Genomic DNA, 25,618 nt, shown 5'->3' on the forward strand with positions numbered 1-25,618 from the left:
CAACATAAAATTGTTAGCTGGGGGTTGTCAAGATCACCTATTACAAATTAAAACCTAAAGAACAAAAGTCATTATGATTATTTGTCCCACAAAAACATTAAAATGAAGATTAATAAAATCAGATTTTTAATAATTGTGCAGTTTTAATAAAGTTATTCATTTCTGTAAAAAAAACCCAAATAAATAATTATTTAACTTATAAAATGACAAACGAAACGGTTAATTTTAACCAGAAACACCAAATTGTCTGTATTTTTGCTTTAAATTACATTTTGTTTCAGGTAGACCTAAATAAATTTTTTTTTCGATCCAGTTTTTGGACTAAGTGAATAACTATATTACGTGAAATTAAAATGGAATATTCAACAAAATATGTGGAAAAAATATGGTGAAAATTATATCTTGCAGGTAGGCCTAATTGGTTTTATTCAGTTACGCTAAGCATGGCTCCGGCACCGTATGCAGCAAAATAGTATAGTAACTATTTCAAGATGACGATTTGATGACATGGAAGTTAAAATTCAGTTTTTGTGAAAACTAAACATTTAAAAATATTATTAATGGTCTTTCCTCCCCCAGGAGTTTCATTTATTTGACTCAGTCTTTCATGAACCAAACGCTAACACAGAAGTCAACATACGTGCCACACAGCGGCTGTACACATCGATACTACCAGCTACCTTATTTTTGACCTTCAACAACAATAAAAAGTAAAGTCAACAGAGAGGAGACGGAAAAGGGAAAAAGGGCCATCAAGAGTGACATTAACTAGTGTTTTTAGACTCAATATAAATCAATCAATATAAAATAAACCAATGATGGACTGGATATGGTAAGTAATGCCCCAATATACTTTGCTTAACCCACCGTTTGACCAACTTCGAGTTATGCCTAGCCCGGCCGCCTACGTACCTCTAGCCTAGTAGGCTAACTAAACTAGGCTAGGCCTAGGCTAGCTAGCCTAGGGTAGAGGCCTACGCCTAGTAGGTAGGCCGTAGGCCTAGTAATACTAGGCCTAGGCTAGGCATAGACTGCTAGTCCTACTTCGTACAGCCTGGCTGCCCTGACGTTTGAATAGGCCTTCTCTTGATGAACCCCGGCATAAACTTTGATTGACTGAGGTGAAGTCTAGGCCGGGCCTAGCTGGCAGTATGGTATGATTCTGCTGAGCCATATGACCGGTTGGGCCGCCGACAAGTTGAGCCGCCGGTAATTTCTATGAAACGGCCAGTGCGTCTTTTACGACATTTCGCGTAGTGATTAGAGTGTTTGTCCTAGTACATAAGTTCATGGTCTTTAAGTTTATTTATTGTGTCATGAAAATAAATAATATATAATTACATACTACAATTTTGTTGGCTTGAACCGCAATAACAACACAGCAAAGGAAAGTACAGTAGTCATATTTAATAAATTAATTGTTTTAATCTTTCAAGGTAAAAATGTGTAGCGTGTAGGCCTACCACGTAAAACTCGCGTTGTCTCTCACTCAGGACTAATAGAGTAATGATATTCTTCGAATGAGGTTAAATAATTATTATTTTTTATCTATCGGTACTATCTTTTAATAAAATAATATCATATTTTATTGAATTTTACAATGTTAATACACAAAATATTTAACTAAAAAATGGTGATTTTATGTAATTATTTTACCGAAAAATGGAGTAGGCTAGTTCATACAACTGCCGCCTGAGGGGGCAACATGTTTACGACATTTTTGGCTAAAAACGATCATTTTCGGTGATGTTTTAGGCCTTATATTTTGGAATCTACAAGTCAGATTTTCATAATTATTTCTTTAATTGTAATATTTAATAATATATACTAAAAACCGTGATATATAAACTTTTGAATATACATCGTTATCCCTAATATTAAATAGAAACGAGCACCGGCGAAAGTTAGCATTTGGCGTTTCATAGAAAATAACGTTTTTTTGGCGGCGGCTCAACTTGTCCTAATCCTCTGCTGATACCTCCTACACAATTCATGACAGTTTACATATTTTCTTTAAGGTCATAATGGCAGAATCTTTTTCTGTGTGAGCATTTTTTTACATACATGTTTGTCGCAAATTAAAATATAGTTTTACTTTTAAATACTAATTAATTAAAATGGAGTGGCTAGTAGAAGAGCGAGGATAATCATGTCACATGGTTTTGCTTCTGGTTTGACTTTTTGTTAGGCCACTTTTCATCTCATTAATGATTGAAATTGTCTTAAGGGAATTACTCAAAATTGTTAATAATTTAATAGTCAACTAGCTTTGACTGTGTTTACATGTGTTGTATGCAGTGCGCACAGTAACACCGACAGCACATGTTTGGACAAGAAAACAGTATTATTCACGTAATCAAACTGGTTGATAGCAGTTTGAGCATTGAATAAATAATGAAAAACAATATTAGTACTGGACCTTTATAGACCTACTGAACTAATTTAATTTCAAAAAAACAATTTTATTTTATTGCTTTTCATAACTTCACTAAGTAATGCTCCCACATCGCACCAGCATGTACCCCACGAGCTACTAAAAGTAAATTTGCATTTAATGTTAAAATTTGGTAAAACAAGATTGACTGTAAAAAAATTACATTAAATTTTATATTACTCAAAATAATTCCTTGCCTAATGCTATAAAAAGTTCCAGTATGGAGGAATTTATTAATTGACAGGGATATCTTTTTTTGTCTATCTCTATCCTAATAGTCTTGGCTGCACAGTCAAAATATTTTAACCAAGATAACATTTCAGACATGTACAGTAGTTCTGCCTTAAAGGTCGCATGTTTCGCCCTCCACCCAAACCTACAGTAGGAAGAACACTGAACTACTAGTCCTACAGTATTAATTTATTATTTTAAATAAATAAATTTTTTTTTTATTTTTAAGACACACTTGTATGTTTAAACTACAATGTCTTACATAAATATTAGCATTAAATCCCGCTATGTTTCCAAAATACCAAAAAGTTTCCACTGAAAAATATTGTCAGCACACTCTTCTCTGCAATACGATCATTAATAATATTTTATTTCGAAATTTAAAAGAAATTATAATTATTAGGAGTTTAAATAATATTAATAATAACTAATTAATTAATTCACAATACCAAAAGTCATTAAAAGAATTCTCAGAAAAAATGTGAATTGCTTACTGTACTAAGTCTCCTGGTAGGAGTTTCTAATTGTGGAAAATCCTGTCTTTATCTTTGTTTCTGTATTTTTGATGTTTTTCAAAATAAGTTCAAATCGAATTTCATGCTGTGGGTGCAAATTTCTCTGATTGTTTTTTAATAGAGAGAAATGGCGAACCCCGATGACGTCACTCAAATTTCACCGAGTGGGTATAGATTGTAAACAAACCATTTCGCCACATGTTTTTGTATGGGAAATTCCGATGGGTTGAGTTAAAAAAGTAGGTAGAAAAGAACGTTTAAAACACACATAATAGCAGTATCTTTTTTTTTTGCAACCCCTTAACAATTTTAATGTTATATGGACAAATCTTAACATATTTTATTTTAATTTGGATTGAATTGAATTAAGACGCGTTTTTGTTATATACAGTACCCAGCTACTAGGCCCTAGATAGTTGGCCTGTATATGCTGTAGTACCTCGAGTACTCGAGCCTAGCACGGATCAGGGATTATCGGTTATTATAATAATAATAATAATCATAATAATAATAATAATATTGGAAATTCGTTATTGCATACTGTACTACTACTACTACTTTAGCTAGGGTGCTGCTAAGCCTCTCCTACAGTAGCTAGGTAGTAAGACTAAATAGAGCATCTCTAGTAGTAGATGTAGGCCTAGCATTAGTTTGGGTAGTAACAAAGTGCGAGGCAGCGAGGCACGCGAGGCAGGGAAGGCATGCGAGGCAAGTCAGAAATTTTTGCGAGGCATCGTTTTACCATCATCAAAAAATGCGAGGCATCATTTTATCATTTCTCAAAATTGCAAGGCAGGAAATCACCGAAATTGAAGTAGCCTAGGCCTAGGCCCGCTAGGCTAGTTTCCTTTTGCACCTGCCTTGTATTTTAACCAACTTTATCCTGAATACCACAGCTTAGAATTAGTAGGCCTACTTTAATGAAGAAAAATCACATAAAAGTAACAATAAATCCATTAAATTGGTGATTTTACAGACGTTGTTTTTCTCGCATTTCGCACACTCAATGTTCAATATTTTGGTTTCTATGGAACGCCAAAAGAGCAAAATTAATTAGAGGGCTAAAAACTCTGTAGAATCCATTTATATTTAACGCATTATTTGGTGAAAATCAAGTACAATTTCAATAGATTTTGTCACTGTCAGTAAGGAAAAATGTTACTGTTGATAATGTACACGGTTTCGTTAACCTTTTAAAGAATAAAATAGAAAAAATTCATCATAATATCCTTAGTAGGATGCCCTAGGTCTAGACTAGGTAGTTAGTGATGTTGATTTAGGATCGATTATTATTCTTTGAAAACAGAACAGTATCAGCAGTAACATATTACAGCATTTTTATTGACAAATTAACAAATATATTGAAATAAATTTTCACCAATAAATGCATGAGAAATTGACGCATTCCACTGAGTTTTAGTCCTCTATTATCGTTGCTCTTTTGGCGCTCCATAGAAACAAAAATATTGAACATTGAATAAGTGAAATTCGCGAACAGTGTGCGAGAAACACGCCTGTAAAATCATTAATTTAAGGATTTATTTGTTACTTTTTATGTGATTCTTTCATTAAAGTACTCATGAGGTATACTTCTAAGGTGTGGTATTCACACGATAAAGTTAGTTATCAAATTTGGAGTAAAAATACAAGCGAAGGAAACTAGCGCCAGGTTTATTAGTACGTACATGGACAACAATAAATAAAAATCGTTCGTAATATACCTAGCTTACTAAAACAGGAATAGTGTATCATTATTAAATATTACACCAATTATTATTATATCAAAATTGATTAAATTATTTTCTACATAGGCCTCTTATCTAGGTTAGGGCTAAGCATATTAGCTAAAGTTTAATTTTAGGCCTAGTATTACAATTGTCGGACGTAAGTCTTTTTTCACACGCGCTCCAGAATTCTGTCGCAATTTTTTTCTTTGCGGCATGTTATTGGATCGCCATATCAGTTACCTTTTATTCACCGCCAGTTATTGAACTTGTCCTGGCAATCGCTGTTCACCTTATTTGCGAGAGAGGTACACGTGTTGTTCCTAGAGAATGGAATGTCAAAAATGTCTTTGGCACGCCGCTCAGAGAGAAGTCTGTGCGTTGCTGCTGAAACCACGTGCTATAGGAGGGGAATGCCCCACAATCCTCTGAGCTAGCTGAGGGCTGAATCATTCCGCTACCTGCTAAATAGTAAAGAGGGATTTTCCATCTCTCGGGTCTACCCGATCTAGGCGCAGGGGTGTGACAAAATATTACTTTCACTCTGCTATGTTCGAGAGACATGTGAGTGAACACGCTCGAAATGCCAACAAACATTGCAGTCATTTGATGAGTGTGTCGCTATAACAATTATTGTTTATCGAAAGTTGAAGACTGTCGTTCAGATTTTGGAACCGTAGTTTGGGCACTTTTGTAAAAGTAAAATTTGACACGATATGACTTGAATAAAAAAACAATCGTTACATAAAAATAAACAACATGATGAGTGTATACACGAATCTATTTAGATACGCTTGTATCGATTGATTATTAGGCCTATAATATAGCATAATAGCACGTTAAGATATGCCTCGCACCTTTTTGAAATTGTAAACTATATGCCTCGCATGCCTCGCACTTTTGGAAATGATAAAATGATGCCTCGCACAAATATTTGGCATGCCGCGCTTGCCTCGCGTGCCTCGCTGCCTCGCACTTTGTCAACACTCCATTAGTTTCAGCTTGACAACTGCCATTTTGTTATGTGGCTAGTGATGCTTCCTTCCTGCAGGGGGCTATCGCCAGTAATGAATACTTGATAACACCATTCTACTATAATACTATAGGCCTAGTCTAATCATGGAGGATACCTCCATGGTCTAATGTAGACCTACAGATATGAGATATTTTTAGGAATATGATTGTGAATGATGGATGACTTTTATACATAACAAGAATTATGAGCGTTACACTACAGCAACAACATTGGTTAGACGACGCCATGATTCACGTGTATAAACATAGGAACGGTTTGTTATGATTTTATACCCACTCGGATTTTAGACGCCGGTTCGCCATTTCTCTCTATTGTATATCCTGACAGACAGGACTTGAATTTACCCTTCTTACAGTAGGTAATACTAGCTACTGCTGATCTTTTGGTTAACTAAAGGCCAAAAATGCATTGTTATGACACTTGCCATCAGCATGTCATGCTTGTCATGCTTGAAAAGCGCCTGACATACCAGTTATTTGCTACTAGTACTAGATACTGTATACTGTAGGTTTTAATTTTCCATAGATTTTGATTTAATAGCGCCCTCTATGTTTGGATGTATTTTGCAAAAGCTGTAACAGTAACAAAAAAAGGGTGTTACTAAACACCCTTTTTTTCTTACCATTTTTAATGAGGGTGATCCATCCAGCAATTGCTGATCATTAGGGACCCTCAGAGGTTCACAAGACAAACATGTACAGAAGATGCTCTACATAAACAAAGTCTTATTACAAGTCTTTGGGAGTGGAGTTGTAATTTTGTCCTTAGAAAAAATCCTGACATGTGACAGGACTTCAGCATGGTAGTTAAGCATCATAACCACCAAGCCACAACTCCACTCCAACCAACCTTCTTTATTATTTATACTATTATCTATTGATATGCTATTATCTTTGATATTTTCATTTTTTCCAAGTTGGGACCTCTGCATACAGACTGTATAATTGCTTAAAAAATATACTGTACAACAATATAAATTATAATTATAATAAAGCACAAAAAAGATAAAATATTCTCAAGAACATCCTAGGACTTTACCCATATAATATTACAATGAAAGTCAGGAAATTCATCTCTAAATTTACGTCAGATTTCTACCACTGTAGCATTGTATTTCATGAATTTATTTATCAACTGTAATCATCCATTTACAAAGATATTCAGAAAATACTGTTATTCAAGATATTAACTAAGTGGCAAAAGGAAGAAAAAAATAACCACCCACTTATTTTTATTGCACTGCTCTAACTCCTTAATTCAATTTGTAACGCTCTATTTCATAAAGTCAATCTGCCTTTAAGGAAGAGAATTAAAAAAAAAATATGGCTTAAGTTATGTTATATCACTGTTATCAGTGTGAGTGTTTTAAGGATACAGAGAAGGAAACAAATTGGAAATGCACTATGTCATTAGAATTCATTGGCTGTGCTATATTTATTACAAACCAAAGCTTTTAGTTGACTATAAATTGCTTGCTTATTGCAAATTCACTTTGCTATATTGACTAAAGCAATGTGAGATACAGTCAATCTATACAATACAGTGACTTGCTTTGAAATATACGGCTGTTTCATTGATTTTTGGTTGTCTGTATAAAATGGCAAGAGCCATGAGATCGGTATATGATTTGTATTCCTGTTGGCCATTTTCTATTCACCAATTCTACATGAGATATAGGTGAGTCTAGTTTCCTTGGTATTTGGTTTAGTAATAGTATTCAGATAAATAAAAATTCTAAATTATACAACAAGGAGGTCAATGAATATGAGTATTGCTGAACTGAGTGTGCTTCTTTGAATATGAAAATAGGCATTGCATAAATAATTTGTTTTCCTTCTGAATAATTTCCACAAACTAGCTTGAATTATAGTTTTTCTATTTTCTTCGCCTGTGCTGTGCCTAATAATTCAGTAGAAACTATTGATTGAAAATTTAAAATTAAAAACATAAAGGTGACTTACTGTAGTGTAAAACCTTTTTAAAAATAGCCTTCAAGTTCAAGTATTGACTGTCTATCACACATGTTTGAGTTTAATCCCAACCCCTAATTTAGGCTAAGTTCAGTTCAAAAAGGAACTTTATGGTAATTATACAATCTAAGAATCCCCACACTAATTATCTCTAATTTTCCAAAATTGTACCTCTGGGAGTGGGACTACTGTACTACTGTACTAAGCTATCAATGTCTAATTAGCTAATTTACAGTATAATTTAAATTCTTCCAAAATTGGAGTGCAAACCTTCCTCGCGAATGGTTTAAAATAAAAAAATCAAAATCTTGGTCTAGCCACTTGTTAAAACGAGTAATGAGTATTTTATATTGTGCAAAAATGGAAAAAATAATTTCATTTTGCGAAAGATTCTATTTCACCTCGTGGAATTATTTTACCATTGCACTTGTAAACATTCATTATTTGTGTATTTAATATAATAATATCTTTAATAATTTTATGTTATGGTCTGTCTTACTCTTATGTGCCAAATAAAAAATAATCATTTCAATTTTAACTGCTTTAACTGCTTGTACTGTACATGGTTTTAAATATTAAAAAATGACTACAATTAGTAATTTTTTATCAGGGTTCATAATTGAGATTTAATATTCAATGACTGATGAGGAAGTCTCAATATGACGGTAGAAATAATCAAGATTTCTTACAACTCTGAATAAATAATCTTTTTCATATCAAGATTACAGTTTTATTGATTCTGCAAAGTACAGATGTTTCATGTTGTATTTTACCCATAAAGTACTGTAGTGTTCAGTAATTGCACGATTCAGTATCTGAATGAACAAGATAATTGAATGGCATATAGTACTGATAGTATATCTTGTGATAAATGTTATGATGCAGTATAGTTAGTACACATTCCAGTATTGAACTCTATCATTATTTTGAGGATTGCTATAATACAGTTAAAAATGCTTCGTATTTTTTGGTAAGTACGCCAAATTTAGGTTTATACAGTACTGTATTCTGGATACAACATAATGCTTGCTATTATGCCATATTGAAATTTGCCCAACATGACTCATAACATAGTGACAGTCATGGTATTCATCTGGACATAACATTTGAAAGTCTTGAACTATCTCAAACCCCACCAAATGAAATGTTTATGACGTAGTGTACAGTATTTTAAAGTTTGCAATATTCCAATCATAATTCTTAAAATACCATACAGGACAAATTATATTTGTTATTATTTTTCTCCATTAGAAAACGAAAATATAATAATTTATAATATTATAATTATTTATTATTAATAATATAATAATACAATATTAAAGATACAGCAACAAAAAGTTGAGAGCAATTTTAAGGGGATAGCTTGACAGCTTTTCATGGGGATTTTCAAGGTTAAAATACAATATTAATTATTATGTTTTCTGATTACCTTTTAAACTGTATTTATATTGTGTATTCATTCCAGATTTTTATTGTATTAAATTATTATAAAATTTATTTGTTAATGAGAAATTTTAAGCATTGTTTAATACCTTGATATGATAAATTCAAATTTACATTGATTCAGTTGTTTTTTTGTTTCTCAGCCGTTGGGCTGCCTTCCGTTTGTACTATTTATGTGTTTTTTTATGAATAAAATACCTATATTATATTAAAGTACAGTATACTGTATAGTTCTCTGTCATTCTTCACATAGACAGTTGCTTTTGATGTTTGTAAATAAACCACACTCATGTTTTAATTATTAAATTTATTGTTTATCAGAAAAACTGCAGGCTGGTTACATTCACATGGTATAATTCAGTTGTTTAAATCAGCACCTTTTTGTCGGATAAAAAGAATTTTGTATAAAAGTTTTTCATTATAATTATATAATATTGTACAAAGTCTATTTTCTTTTTATTAATGTTTTCAGGTACAGTAATGGAGAGTTTTATAATATTTTTCTTGTTTTTTAACTGTATTTGTCTTTTTGCATTATTGAATAATGTTGTTACTGTATGTTTACTTTTTTTAAACAAACAAAAATAAATGGTTTGTTATTGTTGAGACTGAAATAAAGCTATTTGACTTTGATTGCTTGAAATCAAGCTTTCGTCTATTATCTTATGGGAATATTGTGTTGTGATGTTTGATATTATAGCCTAAAGAAGAAATTGCTTTATCCTTTGAGATTACAATTAATGAATGGGAAAGATTTCTTGAATAAATGATCAGAGAGATTCTTGTCTACAGTAATGGAGAAATTTGTAAAATTTTGTTCGCAATATTCTTTTTTTGATAGGCGACCGAGGAAGGAGAAGAAGCCAACTACGGTGGAGGAAAAGAAATTATTCTTAGAGCCACAGTATACGAAATCACAGGTTATTGACCTTGATATACGAGAACTTGTCAGGTTGCCCAAAGGGTTAGAACTTAACGAATGGCTTGCATCTAATTGTAAGTATGAAAATCTGTTTGTGATGCATGCAGCGCTCAAAATAATATGATAATTATTAAACAAACTTGAAATGACATTATGAGGAAAGATTTCTTCAGTCGCCTGATAATGTTCTGAATTTTACCTATTTTCTTCTAAAGGAAATTACTGTACATTTACTGCAAACCATACATTAATAATAAATGTACGCTTATGTTGATGCAGAACGCCACTCAACTGAAAGTTTGTGCAATTCACTATGTTGAATTGAACTAAAAAGAACTAAATTGAAGGAATGAATGAGCGCTTATGTCGGCACTGGAAATGAATGTAACTAGTCCTGGTTAACATAATTTGTGCACGTGTGACGCCATTCAAAGTGAAATGAAAGGAACTTTTTTATCATATTTTTTGCGCCTGTCAGTTGCGTTCAGTTGAGGTCAATTGCATGTCGACACAGTTGAGTTAAATTCCATTTCGACATAAGCACACAAACACACACGACAGAAAGATTGTATGAAGTCGACCAACTATTTTACCCCATTGCACTGTTGAAAAATAAATACTATCAATTGCTTTAATTTTCCTTTTGTTTTTCCTTCCTCTGTTAAAAACATTTTTGTTGCGCCTGTCAGTTGCGTTCAGTTGAGGTCAGTTGTTGTCGACACAGTTGAGTTGAGTTCCGTGTCAACAAAGCACACAAACACACACGGCAGAATGATTGTATGAAGTCAACCAACTATTTGTGACTCCGTTCCTCTGTTAACAAATAAGAAATACTATTCATTGCTTTTATTTTGCTCTTGTTTTTTTCTTCCTCAGGTTTATCATTTTTCAATAACATCAATGTATTGTATGGAGTGGTGTCTGAATTCTGTACTAATGAAACATGTCCACTAATGGTCGCTCCTTGCAATACGTAAGTTTGAAACATTATCATTACACTTTTTAGTAAAAAATAATGCAAAAAAATAAAAAAATAGTGGGTCATACAATCAACATGTGCATAATCTAAGATAAATTATGTAAATTGTTTCGTTTTTATTTGTAATGTTTAAAAAACATTGTCTACAAAAAATATCAGAGACCATCTGAAAATCATGTGAGCGTATCAATTGTGTCATCTTGTCCTCTCTCATTTTATTATTTCGTTTCTAATAAACCTACTGATTGTTTAGCCTGGATGCTTAAATTGACCCTCGTAAAATATAAAAAAAAGCTATTGTCTTGTTATGTTGTTCAACCAGTTAGCATTTCGATATATTTGTCTGGACACCTGATTCCAGCCCAAGTATTATACATATGAAAGGCCATGTGTGCCAAAATATTTATCTTTTCATCAGTATTACAGTAGTGAGACACAGCACTACATACAAATGTTTTAATATCTTTATTGAAATGTATATTTGCAGTCAGTACTTTTGGTATGATGATAAAGGAAAGAAGATGAAATGTACAGGGCCACAATACACAGACTATGTCATGAGTTATATACAAATGAACATGAAGGATGAAACAGTGTTTCCTGTTAAATATGGTGAGTATGCATCTGATGCCTAACTAAATTATACTAAAATGCACAGTTCTTAGAATCTTAGTGCCCAAAAGGTTCTAAAAGCGAGCGATAGATTGACAAGTTTACACTCATATTGTCAGAAATGTGAAGATCTAGTGTAAAGTAACTGGCACTTTAAAAATAAATTTAGTGATCTCATCATAGGTAGCTCATAAGATTTACTCTCACAATGCCATTTACCACATTGCTAAAAGTATACAAGAATGACACAATATTCAAGTCAAGTAAATTTATTGTCATTTGTAAACGTATAAAAAACATTTAAATTGAAATGAATTTGAACGTAAAGTAAAAACACTTTCAACTATTGATTGATAGAATGTACTCATCACTTCTGATCTAATACCAAATTGTCTCAGTCTCTAGTAAGAAAATAATAATAATAATTTATAACTTCAATAACATCATAATTGTTTGCTAACAAAAATAGAACAAATGTGATGGTTTCATTGCAGATGTAATTCAAATTTAATTTCTGAAATAAACCCTAACCCTAAACCCCATAATTTATACAACTATTGAGCAGCTATATACTGTAGACATTTAGCACTTGTAAGCTATGTGGTCTATAGGTAAATAAATAAGGCACCTAATTTTGTGAAACATATAAGCACTGTATTACAGAGTAAAAAAAAGGTAAACCCAAACCAAACCCAAGAATTCCAGTCTAGTGAGCTGGAGGTCATTATGGGTCACAGCACAAGTATAGTTGTCACCAACAACATACTGAAACCATAATGAACATAAGTGTGTGGCACACTGCATTGGACTACTGATTGTGAGTTTGAATCCAACGCTTGTCACATTGCTTGTATCCTTTAGGCACAAGACACTTTTAAACTTAATTTGCCTCTCGTCACCCAAGTGTACATAATGTGTACCTGGTACTGTAGGGTCAAAACATGACTGCGCTGATTTTGGGAGTATGATTCCACATGTGTTTACTGTTTGATTAAAAAATAATCGCGGTGATAATGTGAAGCTCTTAGAGGCAAAGTGCTATTTAAGAACTACCTATGTTATACCTATATATAATTTTGATTTTATTTTGCAGGTCAAGTCTTCCCTAGCAATATCGAGAGCATTATGCATAAGATTCTACGATACTTATTTCACGTTTTAGCTCACATCTATCACTCGCACTTTGAACAGCTAGTCTTCTTCCAGCTTCACCCCCACCTCAACTGCGTCCTCGTACAACTTGTTCTTTTCTCATATGAGTTTCACCTTTTGGAATCCAAAGATTTCACTGTACTAGAGGATTTAATCGCAGAATTAGATATATCTGCTCCTTCAGATTCTAACAAAGCCGCAGACAACTCGTAAACAATAAATGCATATTTTATAATTAATATTTTCTTGAATAACATGTCTTATTATTATGCTAAAATCATCTGTTTGAATTTACAGTAGTATAAAATATCACGTTTGTATGCTTTTTCTTATTAAGTATTTACTTTTTAGTGAATATTAGGTTTTAATTTTTCTAATTAATTTATTTAAAAATGTACTAATCATTTTGATATCAACAATACATATACAACAAGTATTTTATGGTAATTTTTAACCTACAAAACCCAATGTGAGCTACATAAAAACAGGGTTGGGCATGCGTTCATGTGGGTACTGTATGGTGTTTCTCAACATGAGTTTGTACTCTATTTCAGCTGTGCCTTTTTATGTGACATGCTGATATCAGCATTGAGATTCTTAAAAGGCTCCACAGTACAGTTCATGTGTTTCTGTGCTCATTGTGGAAGAAATGTAAAACATGTTCAACTTAAAAATACCATAAAATAGTTTCATACAGACAAATACAGAACAAAAAAAATAAACATACAAGAACGATGTGGAGAATTAGCAAAGAAAAACAATTAGATTGAGAGTGTTGATTAAATGTGGTATTTTTATGTATTACATTGTGCATACAAGGCATTTTGGTAAACTGTATTGGTAACTGTATTGGTAAACATTTGTTTGATATGGTCTAAAGCTCTGTGTACTGTACACTATCAAACTTTATGTGACAACAAAATGTGATGTGCCCATATTATATAGACATGATGATGTCATATCAATACCATATTTGGGCACATCACACATTTTTTGATGGTGTAGACAGAGCTTTAAAACATGTTAACTCTTCCATTTGTGTACATATTAATTTTCACTCCTAATTTAAAGAACAATTAATACCATGTTGGCCTCATTGCAAAGTTTAGTACGTCCAAGGTAGAATTGAATAGTAAAAGAAGCTTTGATTGATAACTTGCCATAAAGTGATCGTGATCATTAACTCTTGTGTGGAACCATGAGTTTTTCCTTGTTGTTTTTTATCATCACACTATAGTCTATTATGTACGCTTAAGCTGATCCAAATCATCTTTGAGTTAAGCTGGTTTTCCATTAGGTGAATTTAATCACGCAAATCACCAGAATAATGCTCATACATATTCATAATTCCAACACATTTTTGTGACTCTAAAAATTGTACAACCAATCAGAACTCTGGAATGTTCGATTTGCGCGAATATTAAGTGGTTGTGTTAGCAATTTATTCTCATATACAGTATGTCCTGTATTGTTCACCATGATAAATCTGTTGTGCCTCTGACATAACACAGTATATTGAGTGTTTAATCTGTTAGAGGAAATATATCATTATCAATTAGATTAACATCTTTTAAAATATTTTTATCAACTTTGTTAAAAATTTTGATGTGTATAATAAATAATTATATAATTTATACAAGTTATAGTAGGACTGTTTCAGGTTGTTGTGGAGATTATCATTTATATGATTAAGTTAAACACTAATTTATTATTGCATTATTTATGTTTATTTTGTATTTCAGTTTGGGTTTTCAAAAAATAATAATAGAAATACAGGTACAATAAAGAATTTTAAATGTTGTCTTTTCTAAAAGTTGTTTCAGACAAAAGCAATATATTTTGACCCCAAAGACTGTTCTCAAACATATAAGATGTTACAATGCTCAAAGAGTAAAACAGGGCAAATAAGGTCTCAGATTCAGGTGTCATGGCAATTTTTTTTCTTTTAAATGTCTTCACCTTAAACTTGATTTGTATTGAAAAGGTCAACTTGTGTTAAATTTTTATTTGGGATATTAATAGGTTGCCTGTCAGGGTGGACATTTTTTCAAGTTTACTAACTAATATCTGATGTTTATAATCAATTCATATTGTTTAATACGTAATGACTTGGTACCTGATATTTCCAAGTTGGGTGGTCAACATAAATAAATTATTATCTTTAATGTGGAAGCATTAATATGCATCAGGTATTTTTCTACTGTAGGCATAATGTCATTTGTTTCTGCCCAGCAGCCATACCATCATGATTTTCATGTTCATCATGATTTTTTAAATGAGAATGGAACATACAGATATTTTATTTTATTTAATAGTTGAGTTTTTTTTTAGCCTAGACTTGGTTGTTATATTGATATTTTTAAGCTCTGTTTTGTGGACAGTTTTGAGTGCAATAAAATAACCAGTTTATAGTTTAAAATGCATACACTAGTTGGAAAAAAGGCAGATGTACAGTATGAACATTTACACTAATGATGTTTTGAGTCTGAGATGTCCTGTATAAATGTATAAATAAGTGTATGAAATATAGAAAAGAAGGAATAATCATATAATTGTAACGTCTGTTTTAGGTGACTGTTATATTGTAGGCCTACTTACGGCAATACACCATTGTATAAAAAAAAAACATTCTTCTAATTCCTGTGATTTTTTTATTTGTTAAAACAGCTAATTTCATTGCATTTAACAAGTTGCAGGTACCAATGTGAGATCGGTATCAAGTAGTAATCTTATTTTATTACATTTATTGGTTTTTAGTTTTAAATATATTAAATTAAAATGGAAATATAAATTACTAATCATATTTACTTATTATCAATAAATTGTATGATTAAAATATCATAAATAGAAAACACTTTACTATTTATTTAAAAATATAATTAACTAATTGTAATATAAATTACTAATCTTATTTACTTTGACAACTTTATACTGATTACCAATACATTTTATTATGATTGAAATATCATAGAATACTTTACTACTATTAAAACAGGAACACTTTGTCACAAATGATAATTATGACTAAGCTAAGATTCCCTTGTATAGTATTTCTTTTTTACTATACCTAATAACTATACCTGGGCAGATTTCTTGTATTCTTGATCACCATAAGCAAACATTATTTGCCTCAAACCTCCAGTATTTTTTAATCCCACCTCAAATCTGTTACATTCTACCATGGAGATGTTATCTCTATGGTTATACACAGGCCTACACAGTGTCAATAATCTAACTGGTGTTTGGTTAAAATCATATGTAGAATCAGAATCATATATTCATGATGCATTGTTCACGTTTAGTTAATTTAAGTGTATTTTTAGTTTATATAAGATTATATTATTTTTGTTAATAATAATAGGATGTTAGTATGTTTGCCTATGCTGATTTTAAATGTGTGAATTTAATTCAGAGCTTACAATTACATTAAATAGTGGTAGTCAGAATATATCTCTCCTTGTTCTAAACAAAGAGTTGTAAAATAATATAAACTCTCTGATCTAAATGAAGATTACAAATAAATGCAAACACATAAACTACAAAAAGGTGTTTTCCTTGTTTTTATACACCTACAGAGAGTGTGGTCATCTAAAGTTGGGAACTTGGGAGAGTTAGTGAACTATCTCTATGCTGGGATCATTCAAAAAGTGAATGAAACTGAATATAAATAGATGAGTTGATATTGATGGGCCATATCAACCCAACTATTTAAAAAAAAGCGGAATACATTCTTTTTTTGCAGTGTTTTTAGTCAATGATCGAATACAGTACTGCAGTTCAGCAGCACGTCAACATTACCATTACGTCATAAAATGAGCTAAAAATAGCAGATTATTATTCAAGACGTCACTCTAGAACATAATTTATACTCTACTAAAAATTACGAAAAATATGATTTTAGTTGTTCAGAAATTCAGTTGTGAATATTAAAAATATTACATGACCCTGTTTGGATTGAACCGATAATACTTATTAAATTAATTACATTTTTTTTTTACGTTTCGTCATTATTTACTCGAAAAAAAAGATGATGCAATCAGTTTCGAAACACCATCGAACGTTTGGATAAAGAGCCTAGGCTAGCCTTCCAAAAAACCCATCTTCTCATATTCACCCGACAGCATACACAACAAGTAATAATTCAAGGGAAGTGCGTTAGGAAAATGGATAATATAATGTTTTCAGAGAAAATTATCAGTTGTAAAGAATGTATATGGGAATGTGAAAAGTACTGCAATTTGACAAATGTTTGTAATATGCGTATAGTGAACAATTGTTTGTGTTTTTTACCTGCCGATTCACCGCCGGCGGCGGCTAAGTATTGTGACTGTCATTATAATTATCAATTCATCCACTTTGGTGGTAGTAAGCATTGGAAAGCCAAAATGTGGTAAAGGAATAATATTATTAACGACTATTATTTGATCGCTATGCTTCGCCATAGTATAGACATAGACTGATATTGCATTGTAATCTACAATGGGCTTTTATTTTAACCTTTGAGCAAAAATGGATCGAAACTTGATTCAAAATGAACACGAGCCTTCCGTATGGCAAACTTTTTTTAGGCCAACACATTGTGCTAGGCCTAGCGTGACGTTAGTAGCGACCCACCTGGCGGGAAAACCGGAGGTTCCCGACCAACATGTCCACTTACAGAACCGGCGGATAAAAAGTGGAACTTCGAGGCTTAGAGTAAATTTTTTACGGCTTAATAGCCAGGGAGAGGACAGCAGAAGCCCACCTATCTTTCCTAGTTTTGAATATTCATTCAATCACTCTGAAGAAAATAAGGAAATGTCAATAATAAAGACAAGAACAGAAATAAATAGGCCTCTCACTCTCACTGCTGCTGTTAATTCTACAGCTCTAGGCAGAGACTGCTGGGAAAAATTTAGTCCACCAACTATTAAACAAAATAAAAGTATATTACCAGCAAATATGTATGACTTGATCACTGAAATGGAAGAAGGTGGACAGCCAGAAAATGTATTTCAAATAAAAAAAAGTTTGGAATTAAATAAAGTGTTTAAACCAGAAGACTGGGTTGTGCCAAATGAAAATCAAATGCTGCACGTTCAAACTCAAAATAAAAGTATTTTTTCCAATGTTTTACCATTAACTAGAGGTCTGCCATATTTAAGGCCAACAGTTCCATTTGGCTTGAGTGCCTCAGCTATGTTATTTAGAAGATATAAAAAACAAGAGCCATCTATTGATTCAACGATGAAATCAAAGATAAATTCTCAAGAGAATAATGAAAAAGATACTCAAGTTCTCAATAAATCATCAATTTCATTAGCTAAGTCTGAACTTGCGAATTTGATAGTAAAAACTTTAACAATGAATTTACCTCAAGATGTAGAGAGTATTTCCAAACATAGAACTGTAGACAATGACAGTAAAAATATTGAAATAGAACAGCGAAAGGAACACATAAAGGAAAATAAAGAACTTCAGTCTGCAATTGATATGGAAAATGACAATCATAAAAAGGATTTTGAAGCATTTTCAAGGATTGTGCAAGTTCATGATTGTGAAGCAGAAACGAGCTCCTGTTATTATAGTTCAGAGGTCAGTGATCAAGAGGCTGGTCACCAAGTTGACAGCGAGAAAGATTCTGATGAAGAATATAGTGATGAAGAAGAGGATGGAGGTAGATATAGCGATACTTCAGGGTCGTTATCAGATTTTGAAAGCGATACTGAGTCATATGACGCATCAAGTGAATATGAAACAGATTCTGAGGTTGAGAGTGATAATGAATCATGGGCTAGTGATCTCAAAGATCCTATCCCAGTTTGTAAAAATGACATTGTCTCTTTTATCTTAGGCCAAGGTAGTGATGCTACTGGTGGCAAGGACAGTGGCTTTGATGAAGGTGATGAGACTTCCATTGATGAAATGTCCAAAAAACAAGATCATTTCAATGACGACCATCTATGGCAGTCTCTTCTAAAGTCTGGTGATCCATACAACCCAATCAATGGATGGAAATGCTACCCTAGCAGTCAATTCCATAGCAAAGACAATTCAAATCGAAAAGCAACCATCGACAATTCTGATAAACAGTTACAAATGCTAGAAACTGAACTTCAAAATAGCTTGATCGATGTTACACGTGAGAATGACTTTCAGCCAAATATCAATTTTGCTACCTCTTGTGAACCAAATAATGATATAGCACCTAAATCGGTTGCAACATCATGTGCTGTTTTTAAATGCCTTATTAATACTTGTGCTTCAGCTTCTAATGAACCCAAGTTAAACAGTGAAGTTAACAAATATAAAAGTGACTATACAAATGCTGCAATTGTTGGAGGCATAATGAACTTTTCGAAAAGCTGTTTTAAGAATTGCAGAAAACAAAATGTCAAAAACACAAAGAGAGTAAGTACTGTACAGCCTATAGTTTTATTATTAATTATAACTACTAACAAATAACTTAATAACAAATAACTTAATAACATTTTTGATCAGTCGGTAAAATTGTTCTATTATTTCTATTTTCATTTCATCATCATGAGTGATTTTGATACAGAACTTTTAACAACACAACACATTCAGCATCATTATCACTCTTTTCATTCATCATCATCATTCATCACCGTCATCATCATCACTGTCATCAATATCATCATCTTTTTGTATCAGAAAACCTTTTTTCTTTATAGCCACACACATGGGTCTAATTTAAAATAAACAGATCACTAATTAACTCGGACAGCATCGTATGACAAGGACTGACGAAACGTCTTGACTCGTCGGTGCTGTCTGAGTTAAATCCTGATGAGACAAGTCATCTTGAGATACTGTAGCGTCGGGCATAGTTTTTAGGTTTGTCGGGAGAACTTTAAAATTTAAATAATAAATTTAAAATGGACCTGAAATGGATTTTCGATTTTTTTCATTTTAGAATGATGTTTTTGGGGCTATTAGATGTTGCTAGAATGTATGTTGTTACAAAATATAAATTGGCCCTTTTGGGGAAAGCCCCATTTGAAAATCAAAAAAATTCGCGGGTGACGTCACTTTGCGAATATATTCCTATCCCTCCAATGAACAATTTGCAGTTTTTTGGCTATAACTCTTGAAATCTATGGAGTATTTTCTAAAAAATGCTTGTGCATTTGCAGAAACGTATTTAGAATTTTTTTAGATAAAAATATTACCGTATAAACGGTTATTCATCGAGTAAATGACGATTTAAAATCTTCAAATCAACTGTTTTTTTCTGGCAATACCGAAGTTAGCCTGGCAACGTTGTCCGGGATACAGCGCCGTGGGCAATGATGCGTATCCATATTTTCCGTTCGTGTATTTTGTATATCGTTCGTAATTTATACTGCTAAAATTTCTTTAGTTTTTAGTTTAGCAGAATTAAATTAGTAATATGAGATGATAATTTATTTGTCACGAATCAGGCAGTTCGAAAACGAATTTTATTCATATTTTACTTTAACTTGACAATGAGCGCAGCAAGTTGTTTATATCGCTTTGGTCCTTGGGGATGCACCTGAAACGGAGCCTCGCCGCATGATGTGGGTGGTGGGTGGTGGATCGACTTAGCGCGCTGGATTGGGGGCCTAGGCCTACTAAAGGTTTGGGAGGTAGGCCTTCCAAATTTGGGATTTAGAACAAACAAAGTAAATTTTAGGGACCTATATTTCAACAACATTAGATATTGAATAAATTAGTATTAGTGTCAACGCGTATCTTTCCAGGCCGTCGATCATTCACTGACTATATGGCGGCATACACGCTCTCGATATCGTCGTGTGTGTATATGTGACGTCGTGAATTTTCGCTAATTTATTAAGGTATCTTAAAATTTCGTTTTTTCTCAAAATACTATACATTTTGTTTTTATTTGTATGTTAATTTGATACATTTAAATAACATGTGTGAATTTCTTGAAAATCGAAAGTCCATTTCATCAGGTCCATTTTAACAAAACATAATTTTCTAACTACAGTACAAACTATATTTATGGTAAAAACGTTCAACATACTGCTACTGTACAAAACTAAGAACATTAAACTAAAATTAATAACAATAATACTCATTGATAATTACAAAAAATATAAATATCTTTTTTATAGAGAAGGGTAGGGGGAGCATGTACTGTACAGTACATTCAGAATCTCATCAGCTGTAATTTTCATAGCTACTGTACAGCCCTGGGTGGCAATAGTGAAATCAGTTAAAATCCTGTTTAAAATCACTATTTTATTACCTGTACACTATACACTCTGGTTTTATAGTATTACAGTATTAAGTCATGGTAGTAACAAAAACCTTACACATGTTTTATCATTGGACATTGCTCAATGACTATACTGCATTGCACCAGCCATACTACAGTGGTGATGACACACTCTGCATGTTGGCCAGTGTTTAGTCACCATTCAACAATGTCTGTTTACCATAGGGATATTAGTGAACACAGTCTGTATTGATGACTGTTTTTTCTATTCAATAATGATTACCTTAGTTTGAAGAAAAAGTTCAGGTTACAGTGTGATATTACTGTACCTCATCCACCCTTGTTCTGTATGCCATAATCTTACTTATATTATAGATTTTCATAAATTCTCTCTTTTTCATTGAATCGGTAAATTCCATGTACTGTATTGAATTTTATCTAATCCACCTCTTGTAGTGTACAAAGATTGTGACTATTGTATCAGGTAAACCCTACCTATAAAAGATTTGTTGATACTGATCCATTCTCTAAACTGTACAGTAAACATACAGTACAAATAATGCATTTCTACAGTATGGTGAGTTTAATGATGATATTATTTTATGAGGTGAATGAATGACTATATTTATTTAATTCTTTTTTCTATCAATACAAAATATTTATTTATTTTAATATAAGTTATAACCCACAACAGTTCGCTTTTTACATCTTGATTAATTGTGTCGAAGTCGACTGTAGGCAGTTTAATTTTTTAGTACTGTAGATCACATCACATTAATTTTAACTTGTTTTATTTAAATATAAAATGAAGACTTGGCTACTGTACCTACAGTACAGTATTGTCAGAGCTAGGCGCTGCTTACAGTATATATACAGTAGTTGGCTATGCAGAAAATTAGCCAGTGCAGAGTCGACAGTAAGCAGTTGTATCCCCCAGTTTCTAGCAATCTGTGGTGATCAGATACTGTACTGTACAGTAGTAGACATTGAAAATAAAAATGGTTTATTTACCATTTAGCTCCTTCCACCTTCCCCCCCCCCCCCACACTTTTGTTTCCAGAAATACAACCACAATCATTTTAGCCTTGGTAATAATCATACAATACTCATATTCAAAACAACTGTGTTCCGGGTAGTGTTTTCAGTATACTGTTCTATTCTATTCACTCTTGAACAATGGTTTATATCAATTTATTGATCAATGATATTAGGGAAAAATCCCTACATGGATTTATGTTTCTAATATAGACAGATTTACAGTGGGAGAGCATTGTCATGTACTGTTAGTTTCAGTTTCACTAGGGATTATTTGTTATGACATAATTTTGTTTACCTACTATAGCAGCTTACTGTACTGTACACCCACACGGTTGTTACTGGTAGTGTACAGTAGTACTGTACTGTACTTACTTTATACAGGGTATAGTAAGTATTAGTAAAAATATCAAAGACAAGAACTAGATTTGAACTTTGATGAGTTAGATCCGCACAACAAACACAATGTGCACATGTTCAGTACTTTACGTAAAAATGACAGCTTGCATGAATTATAAGTTTAAATTTATCATTCGGAGGAACTGTAAAAAGATAAAAATATACTGTATTATACTGTACAGGTAAAATTTAGTGACCCAAATTATTAATTATTATGACATCATTCAAATAAAAATATTTTTAACTCATGTGAATGAAAGATACAATAATTGAATAAAGAAAATATTAAAATCTTGAGAAAATGGAGTACGGATAAGCGAGATATGTCCTATTAAAAGTGACGGAGCAATATCGAAATGTACAAAAATCCTATATTTTATATCTATATGTGGAAGGCCATTATGACGTCACAACATCCGAGGGTTAACAATTTTACATGAATTAATTGTACTATACAACTTTTAAACAGGTATTCCACTCTTGGGGGTTCATCGTACAGTCTAGTAGTATCTATCATATTTAAAATAGGAATGAGATTGTGTGTGTATGAGCGTAACCCTTCTGTGAAACATGCCATTTTTACTCCACAGAAAGTTGGCCCACGATTATTCAGTGTCAATAAAAACTTTCTGGTTTTATCTACTGTTTGAGCAACCATTGAAATTAATAAAATCGTGTGCAAATGAAGTTCCTCTGACGGATTGATTGTATTTGTTTAATGTTTTAAATTTGCGCAAAAAAGTTTGTAATGAATACAAAAAAAAAAGAAAAGCCTTTTCAGATCACAGGTATACAGGGTTTACCTGTGGAAGGCACCTTTTTATGACACTGACTTTCATTGGACAAAATCTCAATGAACAAGATTACAGTAGGGTACAAACCTACAGTACTGGACAATACAAAAATACAATTTTGACTGCAATCAATCAAATTTACTTTTGTATTATCAATGTTCATCCCAATTTCGACACTTCATTTTGTATTAAGGAAAGGGTTTGTTTAATTGTCATTGAGTCTAAATACTTTGCTTTATGTTGACCCTAGAAAGGTCAAAAGGTCATCACAGATTTTGAAAAAGTGCAAACATTTTAGGCAGGCATGCAGTAAAAAACTGTACTTGCCCTAATGTACTACAGTATAATCATAACATTATCATACAAATAATAATTAACCATTTTTTTGAACATGAACATTAAAAATATTTATTTTAAAATTGTATTTTATTTTGTTGTCAGGTGTCTTTTAGCTGTAACGATGTAAGCTCTTTTGAGAACCCTGAGTGGTGCGATGATTATCGGGAAACACGTAAACCTTACTGGGAGTCATTTGCTCGTGATCGATGTCGTTTCCGAAAAAGGATTCAAGAAATTAGTGATTCCATCAGCTATTGCTTTGACCCAGACCACCGAAAAAAGATGATGGATAAACTGAAAGTTAACGTTTGATTTGTAAACTGAATTCAGTGTTCTCTCGAAGCTTGTTTTTGCGAAGGAAATTTATCGAAAATTGGATCCCGGTATAAAGATTGTGTAAACAAATATTGACATAAAATAAACACTTGCCTAATACAGTATACATATTCTTTGCTTTGAAAGTTTATGGTAAAACTATTGGTTGAGGCGCCTGAAATAGTAGGACCTGGTTAGCCCTACTATTTCAGGCCCATACTGTACTTTATAACCATGAGCTTGAAATATGCAAAGAATATACTAACTGTATGGCTCAAACATTAACACACATCTACAGTACAGTACAGTACCTACTGTTCTTTTAGTAAAAGTAACATTTTATTAATTTTGTTTCCATCTATTTTCCAATAAATATTTTCAAAGGAGGCTAGACAATGTTTTTGTACAGGAGTTGTAGGTGGTGCGCTTTTAGAATTCTGTACAAATAATGAATGATTATGAGTTAAATAGTACAAGTAATTTCATGAGATGAAAATTCTATTTTCCAGAGGCGATAGCCCAGTGTAAATTGAATTTTATGTTTCACCGAATGAAATTATGTGTACCATTCCATGTTGAATACGTATGAAAATATAAACGCATTCATTATTTGTTTTATATACTATTTTAGGCCTAGGTAGATTCATTATCATTTCATTCAGATTGAATGAAAGGTACTGTACATTTTATTCCGATTAAAAGTTAGGACATTGATGGGAAATGTCTGAGCTAATACTGTACTGTAATATTTAATATTATAATCTTTAAGAAATATAGTTTTTATATTTTGATTTTTTTTTTTACTATTCTACAGTTAGTATATGAAGTATCGCTTATATTATGTAATATAACAATAGCTCTATAAATTCTACTATATATCCTAAAAATTAAAAAGCACAGATTTTAAATTTAAAAATATTGAGCTCAACTTGATTGACCATGTAACTGTTTGAAATTCAGTAACATTTAAGAAATAAAGAGATTTATAAAGGTACCAAAGGTTAAAATGTTATTTTAAATTGTAAATAGTTTTTAAAAAGAATTCTTTAGTTTACCCAGAAGTTGGCTAATTAACTGGTAAAACCTAATCAAGAAGTTACAGTAGAAAAAGAATTACTGTATTTATGATATGCATGATATATGAAACACACTTCTTTCATGATACAATGTAGATTGCACTATATAATCATACACTAGACTCACTTTGTTAGAACTAATGTAATATGGTAATTGTATTCACTTGCACATGGGAGTATATGCCTAACATGTCTAACCAAAGCCATGTAGTTACTATATATATTTAGGAAGGAACTAAACTGTTTAATCCTTGCCAACTGTTAAACAAACTAATAATAATTTATATATACAATGGTTTTGTTTGTTCTTTCCAGTACTAAACATATACAGTATTGTATATAAACGGTTTTATATAAAAATATTAAATTAAATATTATTTTGTTGGTAAATTTTAACTGTTGCAGGTAAAACCATCTGTATTTTTTCGTGCAATTT

General features: G+C 32.1%; 2 protein-coding genes across 3 annotated transcripts; both read left to right on the forward strand.

Moving 5' to 3' along the window:
* The first annotated feature begins 691 nt into the window (after nucleotides 1-691).
* On the forward strand, nucleotides 692-16,549 carry LOC140054944 (MOB kinase activator 2-like). 2 transcript variants are annotated; one of them, XM_072100085.1, is made up of 5 exons: nucleotides 692-832; nucleotides 10,195-10,349; nucleotides 11,152-11,248; nucleotides 11,742-11,866; nucleotides 12,960-16,549. In XM_072100085.1, exons 1-5 carry the CDS (start codon nucleotides 816-818, stop codon nucleotides 13,229-13,231), a joined length of 666 nt encoding a protein of 221 aa, XP_071956186.1. In that variant the 5' UTR covers nucleotides 692-815; the 3' UTR covers nucleotides 13,232-16,549. The 2 variants fall into 2 exon arrangements, with proteins under 2 accessions (XP_071956186.1, XP_071956185.1); XM_072100084.1 differs by lacking the exon at nucleotides 692-832 and adding an exon at nucleotides 7,470-7,617.
* A 571-nt stretch (nucleotides 16,550-17,120) lies between these two features.
* LOC140054873 (uncharacterized) lies at nucleotides 17,121-25,608 on the forward strand. Its single transcript, XM_072099972.1, has 2 exons — nucleotides 17,121-19,408; nucleotides 23,894-25,608. Exons 1-2 carry the CDS (start codon nucleotides 17,528-17,530, stop codon nucleotides 24,101-24,103), a joined length of 2,091 nt encoding a protein of 696 aa, XP_071956073.1. The 5' UTR covers nucleotides 17,121-17,527; the 3' UTR covers nucleotides 24,104-25,608.
* The last annotated feature ends 10 nt before the right edge of the window (nucleotides 25,609-25,618 follow it).

The sequence above is a fragment of the Antedon mediterranea genome, chromosome 7 (assembly GCF_964355755.1).
Source record: "Antedon mediterranea chromosome 7, ecAntMedi1.1, whole genome shotgun sequence".
Classification (NCBI taxonomy): domain Eukaryota; kingdom Metazoa; phylum Echinodermata; class Crinoidea; order Comatulida; family Antedonidae; genus Antedon; species Antedon mediterranea.

Excerpts from the sequence above, each read along its gene's own strand:
- LOC140054944 (XM_072100084.1), top strand. The coding sequence starts at position 7,538 with ATGGCAAGAGCCATGAGATCGGTATATGATTTGTATTCCTGTTGGCCA. Across the intron at positions 10,350-11,151 it reads CGAATGGCTTGCATCTAATT|GTTTATCATTTTTCAATAAC; the intron begins GTAAGTATGAAA and ends TTTCTTCCTCAG. Across the intron at positions 11,249-11,741 it reads ATGGTCGCTCCTTGCAATAC|TCAGTACTTTTGGTATGATG; the intron begins GTAAGTTTGAAA and ends GTATATTTGCAG.
- LOC140054873 (XM_072099972.1), top strand. The coding sequence starts at position 17,528 with ATGGATCGAAACTTGATTCAAAATGAACACGAGCCTTCCGTATGGCAA. Across the intron at positions 19,409-23,893 it reads ATGTCAAAAACACAAAGAGA|GTGTCTTTTAGCTGTAACGA; the intron begins GTAAGTACTGTA and ends TTTTGTTGTCAG.